The sequence below is a fragment of the Delphinus delphis genome, chromosome 14, assembly GCF_949987515.2.
Source record: "Delphinus delphis chromosome 14, mDelDel1.2, whole genome shotgun sequence".
Lineage (NCBI taxonomy): Eukaryota > Metazoa > Chordata > Mammalia > Artiodactyla > Delphinidae > Delphinus > Delphinus delphis.
This window is the reverse complement of record NC_082696.1, coordinates 77,395,472-77,403,327: the sequence shown is the minus strand read 5'-3', so window position 1 is coordinate 77,403,327 and position 7,856 is coordinate 77,395,472. Positions and strand designations below refer to the sequence as shown.

General features: G+C 41.8%; 1 protein-coding gene across 5 annotated transcripts in view; it reads right to left on the bottom strand.

The window, feature by feature from the left end:
* Positions 1-4,301: 4,301 nt before the first annotated feature.
* COL12A1 (collagen type XII alpha 1 chain) overlaps positions 4,302-7,856 on the bottom strand; it is a 137,970-nt gene continuing 134,415 nt past the window's right edge. For 4 of the 5 annotated variants that reach the window (XM_060030344.1, XM_060030343.1, XM_060030342.1 and 1 more), the window contains 2 exons: positions 7,591-7,761; positions 4,302-5,359 (listed from right to left, as the gene is read on the bottom strand). In XM_060030344.1, coding sequence (XP_059886327.1) covers positions 5,184-5,359; positions 7,591-7,761 — 347 coding nt within the window. In that variant the 3' untranslated portion in view covers positions 4,302-5,183. Of the gene's footprint in view, positions 5,360-5,380; positions 6,567-7,590; positions 7,762-7,856 lie in introns of those variants that run through there. The other variant, XM_060030345.1, reaches the window with a different exon arrangement.

Here is a 7,856-nt window from a genome sequence, read left to right as displayed (position 1 = left end):
GGGAGTTGGCAGAGTCAAGATTTGTAGAGAAATCTGTAAACCTCTTGAAGAATGTTGAGCAGAAGACATGACATGGTCAGGTTTGCATTTTAGGTAAATCACACTGGCATGTGTGAAAGACTTCTTTGAGGGCTCCAAGGCTATATGAAAAAGGACCACTTGAGAGACTGTGATTTGTGGCTAGAAACTGCCTCGAACTTGTTAGACGCTCAGTATCTCCTTCTTAAACACTAGTTTGTGCCCCCAAACAACTTCTTTTGTTTGGAACTGGATGTGACTATAAATGTAACAGAACCAAAGTCCTTTATCTTGTAGCAACGTATAAGGTTTTTGTGTCAAAATGTAGGAAAAATGAAGGTAAATTTCTTGCATTTCTCCTCTCTTTACTATGGCTCACGGGCCCAGCCGCTCCGCGGCATGTGGGATCTTCCCGGACCGGGGCACGAACCCGCATCCCCTGCATCTGCAGGCGGACTCTCAACCACTGCGCCACCAGGGAAGCCCTTGAGCTCTTCTTAATAGTCATAATCCAGAGAAGGGGAGCAGGAATCACCTGTATGACATTATCTAAGCATTACTTCGGGTCTGCACAGCGACTCCCCGTTTCATTTAAAAGGAAATTGGATAAATGATTGATTTGTATAAATAAACTGTCAATGAATCAAACACACACACACACAAAGTGACTGTGATTATACGCCTGATAAGAAATCCCAAGGATCTAAAATCAAGTAGTAACAACAGGGTGATTAAGATATGTATGTAGGAGCTCAGTCAGCTAGACTTGATGAATTGGATGTGAGAAGTGAAAGAAGAAAGAGTTTACAATGACTCTCAAATTTCTAGCCTCAGGAACTGGTGGTTGGTGGGGACGATGGAGGAAAATCAGATTTATGAGGAGATATGTTCGGATTGGGGCATTGTGTCAAAGACTAAAGTCTCGAGTTGACGCCCAGTATTCATTTCCCCTCATATCGTTATAGGTAGCTGATTTTAGTTTGGTACATGGCCACCCAAAATAATGACAGCATTTCACACCAATAGCTGCATGTAGCCACGTGACAACGCTCTGGCAATTGGCATGTAACATAAGTTTGGTGTTGTAAGCTGTGCTTGCAACTTCCAGGAAGCATCCTTAAAAGGAGGGGTGAGTTTTTCTTCGCTCCTTCCTCTTTCCTGCAGGGGACTATGGACATAATAGCTAGAGGTCTACTAACCATCTTGGTCTAGAAGTGTAACTTGGCCACAGAAGCCACAAAAAAGCAGAGCAGAAAAACAGAAGGGGCCTGGGCTTTGACTTCGTAAACATGAAAAATAAATTTCTGCTTGTTTAAACCACTGTTATTTTGTGACTTTCTGTTAGTCACAGCTGAATCTAATCCTAATACATATCGCATGTTTATCCTGAAGTATCTGCGGGACTTCAAGGAAGGATATACAGTTGGATATACTGATATGGAAGCAGGCAAGAGATGAGTTGGAGACAAAATCCATGAGTGACCAGCGCACAGGTCATTTCCTGAAAGGAAACCCATGTGATTTTTCCCAATAGCCTTCAGCAGCCTCATTTTGAGATGAAAAAGTTAATAAATGTTCACTTAGACATTCACGTGTAAATTCATTTTCTAACCACAAGTATAAGGTGAATTAGGGATCAATATTAATGTGTATCTAAAAGATTGCCTTTGAAAATAAAAGATTTACCACCTCTGTTTTTTGTATAATTGGCTGCCCTTTGTAAGGCGCTCAGACCCCATGAGGATAGTACAGTCAAGTCTCCTCTTATTATAGAGTAATTATGGCTAAAACCAAATAATGAATAATCTTATGTGCCAAATACAGTGCAATGGATATAATAATAAATACTTAGGAACAATTACATTGATGTGATTTGTAGAAAAAATAAAATGTAAGTTTGACCAAGTGAATAGGCAGCGTAATTCTTTACAGACTCAAAAACAGATATTCACAAATATGAGAAAATATACATGCAGCCACCTATTCAACTTGCTAAATTGCTAACCCCATTGTACAAATATTCTATAAAAAAAATACTCAGCAGCTAGGATCTGTGTAAGCGCTGTTTTTAAAGTTTGAAAACTTTCCCACTGTAGACCTCATTAGAAGCTGCCACCCCTTCCCACCGTTATTTCTGTCTAATTTCTTAAAAATAAGAGCCCTACTTCAAATAAAAGTTATAATGAATTTCTCCTAATACTTCCAGATTTAAAGAACTAGAAAATGTGTTTCAAGTTGTTCTGCATTCCCTCAAAGGAAGTGTGAATAAATAAGCCAGCACCTACAGGTTTGATTTGGGGGGTGTGGGTTACCACTGGTTTTTAAACCCAGACTATCTGACCATCTTCTCCCTATCACTTGTCAGTATGCACTCAGGGATTACGGAAATAATTTTTAACTTCGTCAAGGAGGAAATATACTATGAAAGTAAAAATCCCAACATATATCTCAGTTATTTATTAATTTGTGCTTAAGACTGCCTTGGTCCCTCCCCCTTCTCCCAGCACAGACCAGAAGGTAGCAAATCTGCATCACCAACATCAAGAATTGAACCCACATCCAGCTGGTGAGGGAAGGTGGAATTCCTTTGCGCCTCAAATCCATGTGGCCCTGGGACCCAGCTGGGTCAGTGACAAGGAACTGAACCCATCTTCAGGCTCCCGATACAGAGGCTCATCATCAAGGAGTATCAGAAACCCAAATGAATCAGAAATTAATGAAGATAGGGCTTCACTGGTGGCGCAGTGGTTGAGAGTCCGCCTGCCGATCCAGGGGACACGGGTTCGTGCCCCGGTCCGGGAGGATCCCGCGTGCCGCGGAGCGGCTGGGCCCGTGAGCCATGGCCGCTGAGCCTGCGCGTCCGGAGCCTGTGCTCCGCAACGGGAGAGGCCACAGCAGTGGGAGGCCCGCGTACCACACACACACACAAAAAGACATTAATGAAGATACATTCATAGAACCTTGAAAGATGAAAGCTCCTGCCCAGAAACTAGGGGCTCCCAGGAAGGGAGAGGAGAGTATCTGATGATAAAACCAGGTGAGAAGCACAAGGCCTAGAGTCCTAGTCTTGCTCTGATAACTGATTAGCTGAGTCTGTTTCTTCCTAACAGAAAGCAAAGAATTAGACTGGGATGATCTCAGTGGTCTCCTTCAGCTTTAAAATGTACGTATCAGAAATTACAGATGAATGCTATGAATTTGGCAATCTGCTTGAAACCTCTTGATCACAATACATTTATTATCTAGTCCTTTTTTTTTTTTTTTTTTTTGCGGTACGTGGGCCTCTCACTGCCGTGGCCTCTCCCGTTGCAGAGCACAGGCTCCGGACGCGCAGGCTCAGCGGCCATGGCTCACGGGCCCAGCCGCTCCGCGGCATTGGGATCTTCCCGGACCGGGGCACGAACCCGTGTCCCCTGCATCGGCAGGCGGACTCTCAACCACTGCGTCACCAGGGAAGCCCTATTATCTAGTCCTTTTTTTTTTGACTCGTGAATTTTTTTATTTTTATTGAGCTATAGGGGATGGGTTGGGAAATATCTCAGTAAGTTATGCCCTACTAGGGAAATGTCCATTCTAACTTTCCTGGGACAGCTTTCGGAGCTTTTTCTTTTTCTTGGAGCTGCTGTTCTTGCTGACAGCAGCCTCTTCAGGTCCACTGCTGAGAGGTTCCTCCTTGGAAGAGAATTTCCTCTTTTTCTTGGGGACCCTCTTGATCGCAGTCTCCAGGGAGCATTTAACTGAAGATGTTTTGCTCTGTGGAAAATGTTCTTTCAGTACTTCTCTCTTCAATTGATGTCAGTTCTTTCAAACAAACATTTACATTGTTTTCTTTGATATTTAAAATGATGTTATTGTGTTCGTAAAAGTAAAAAAAAAAGAAGGTATCACTAAATGTAAACATTTCCATTAAGGATTATCCTTTTTGCAGTTAAACATGCTATTGGGTAAAGTATGGTATAGGAAAGTGACTGAATGCATATGAAATCTTGTGGCTTGTTAAAGGTTGTTTGGTTGTTTGGGGTCTCCTAGGATACTTAGTTGTTTTTCCACCAACCCACACTTCCTCTACATTCCTAATAAAGCCTTTGGAATCTGCTGGGCTTTTTAAAGCTCTCTCACTACCCTCTTTCTATGACTTCACCACATAATTAAAAATCTAAAGTTATTTAGCATAATTTAATAGTATTAGCAAGATTTGTAACTGTATCCAAGGATATGAACTTGTTTGTTTTAACAACCGCCTGGACAGTCCAAAAGGCCATTAAAGAAAAAACATACCATGTCAAATTTTCAGTAGTTTTATTGAAAAATGCCTCTTTTGTTTCAGAAATAAATAATATAAGGCAGTGAAATTCACAATCTGCAGTTAAAATATAAAAGCAGCAATTCTATGTTCATAGTCTTGCAAACATTTTCCAACTGCTTTTGATAACTAAGAAACATTATGTTCTGGGAAAAAAAAGTTCATACTAAATGTACAACACAAACATGCAATTCCATCTCTGCAGAATAATCTGCAATTTGGTATAAATGTTAGCGTGTCTAAAACAAGGAGGTTTAAGGCAATATGGAACTGTATCCAGTTGATACAATAATTTCAGCTACATGGCTTAAGGTTTGTGGTTGTTAAAGGAGATGTATAAGAGCATACTATGCCCTAATGTATAACAGAAGATAGAAGAGGAAGATAAATAGTCGCAACAGAGTTGACTTTTCCCTCTTTTTTGGTTTTAGGAGGGGAACTGCTTGGATCGGGATGTAATTGAACTGCAAATAAGCATTGGAAAAGATAAACTGCCCTCTCGAAATACACAGTCGTTCTGGGTTCCAGGACTTAACTGCTTAACCTAAGAGTTTCATTGAGGCTTCCCGCTGTGCTACCTAAAGGCACAAGGCACGTTCTCTCCCTGCAGCTTTTGTGAACAAAGTATTTCGCAAGCACTTCAAGGGCAAAGGCAAAGACTTCTACAGACTGCGTGCAGCGAGCTAGGCTTCCTGCAGGAACAAGGTTCTCTACAGCCAGAAAGGGTACTCTCGGATGAAGCAACGCCGGAAGAAACGTGACAGATAACACGTACACTGCTCCGTCTGACCTGTAAATGAGAATCCCAACACCTCCCCCCAGCCTGGCCGTGCTGCGCGCGCGCGCGCGCCAGGTGTCAGCTTCACTGCCGGGGGCCGCGGAGCAGGGCGCGCCGCCAGCGCTCATGGGGAGGACGCTCCTCGGCGGGCTCGTCGGCGCCATAGTCCTCGTACTCGTCCGCCGTCCGCTCGGGCTCCACCGGCACGATGAAGGGCTCGCGCTCAGGCAGGTAGGCCCCGCCCTCGGGCACGTAGGGCTCTGTCCGATTCAACATTACAGTTATGGCATGATTTGGAAGGCACACACGCACACACACACACACACACACACACACACACAGCAAAAGCTAAATCATCACCCGAGGGGATGGCACTCCAGTCTTAATCTCATAACTATAAATAGATAAATTACAATGTTCCCATTGCTTCCATTTGCAGAGAGAATTTGGTGATCAATAATGAAATGGCACTTGTTTTTAACCTTCAAAGATCCAGCAGTAAGTACAATCATTGCACAAATACCTGGGAAGGGTCAGAGACTGGGCCAAGGAGAACTGTAAACCAACCTAGGTAGGATATTGCAAATCCCCAAATAACCGTTCATGACTTCAAACTCCTCAGTTCAGAGAACCATTTGGAAAGATGAGGAGGTATGGGGAAGTGACATTGGCTCCTAGAAACTGAACTCTGGAGGTGAAAATCAACTATCACCAGGTAATATACAGTACATGACATGTTCTGTGGCTGTCTCTCCCACGGCCTGAGTTACAGCTGGTGGGTGAGGACCTCCAGTGACTACAGCGAAACAGGAAGAGAAGAAGTGACCCTCAAACTTTGGTGTGAAAATTGCGATTACAAAATCCAAATGAAAGTACACGTACAAAAGGTAATCATAGGAAGACACATGCCCTGAATCAGACACATCGCTAACAAGCGAGAGATGAGATTCTATTTGGTGTTATTCCGGCAGAGAGCAAGCAGCAGGCAGAAGCTGATTGTACAGGACTGTTAAGTGATTTTAGTGGACAGGATCACATACAAATCATTTACAAGCCATCATTAGTTTATTATTTACATAAGGTATTTCTCTTGAACCAGGTTAATTGTTTTTCTCAAAATGGCATCATCTCTGCGGTTAGTAGTTTTATTATGCGCCTCTTTCAAAGCGGAGGCTCCTCGTGAGCTGTGTGTTTGAACGTTTTCTTTTAAATAATATTTTTCTACATTATTACTGAAATGCATCAGGCTTATAAACTAACACCACTGCTTTTGTCTCATTCAAGTTAGTATAAAGAGTCTCCACCCTCCGTTATGATGTCCACCCAGTTCATTAACCATATCTGTGGTGAGATTTCCATACAGACTCATTTCCTAATAAGCACGTGCGCAAACATCTCAGAAACAGGATTTTCATGTATTCAAACTGTAAGCAGCGCTGGCGACTTAGAAAATTTGTTAGCCGGAACCTGAAACAGGTCAAAGATGATAGTTTTTAAAAGTTGAATTACTATGCAAAAAAACATCTATATACATTCATCTAAGTATGTAATGGTTAAAGTAGATATGTATATATCCATATATTTCAAGTTATTCACACATACCAGAAGGCAGAGGTAATTTAAATTTCTTTTATAAAGAGTGAAATTGTAATTTTGTGAATGGGTTGCTTGAGAAATTTACGATTCATGATTACTTCTGGTCATAGGTAAGTATGCACATAAATATATAGATATATAGATATTTAGATATTCAACTACTCATGCACTACTTGCTAGTAGCCAACCATATCAAACAGCAGTATCATTTTTAAAACTTGCAAGATGCTCGAGGGTGTGCTGATGGAAAGGTCACCGCTGACCGCTGCCCACAGCATTAATATATTTATTTTCAGATCAGCATATCTCCTTTATCCCCACAGTCCCCAAAGTCAGGCTTAAGAGACTCTGCCTCCTGTAATTGTCGAGTACTAGAATTTCATGACTGACTCTAAAAACATTAAGTCCCAGAGTTTATAAATATTAATTCCATGGACAATGTGAAATAGTGAAATATTTTCAGTTGTCTGCACCATGTTATCAAATAGTCTGCCTACACATTAGAGTCTCAAAACAGTTTTTTAGATACATTCTTGTATTCAACAAATCCCTCTTCCCAGCCTTTAGGGTTAAAAAAAAAAAAAAAAAAAAAAAAAAAACCAGTCAATTGGTAGCATTCTTTGAACTCCCAAGAGAAATAGAGGTTTATGATGTGATTTGGTAAGTGCAGAAGTATAGAAAGGAGGAGAAGATAATTATTCAACTCCTAACAGTGAAATAATGTTATAAAATTAACATTAATTCTTTTGAGAGAGAATAACAAAACATACAACTGAAAGAGTTGATATCTTCAAGAAATCCTCAGATCAACTTTCCTTCCGTCCTAGGGAACTTCATTTCCATAAAGGTTTTTGAATTCAGGTGAGTTTGGGTCCCTATAATGGCAACAACATACCTGGATAGCCTTGTCCATTGTATGGGATGCTGGCACACTGGGAAGAGTCACAGTATCCAGGAGGACCTGGGGGGCCTCGGATACCTGAGTTTCCAGGACGACCAGGGGGACCTGGAGGACCTCTTGAACCTGTGGACCCTGGTGGACCCGTTCTGGATTCTCCTTGTGGACCTATTATGGGTTTAAAAGAAATATTTCCCCTCCTGTCAAACACATCTCCTGAGGCAGTCAACAATACTTCGGCACTCCACTACTCCAAGACTAGA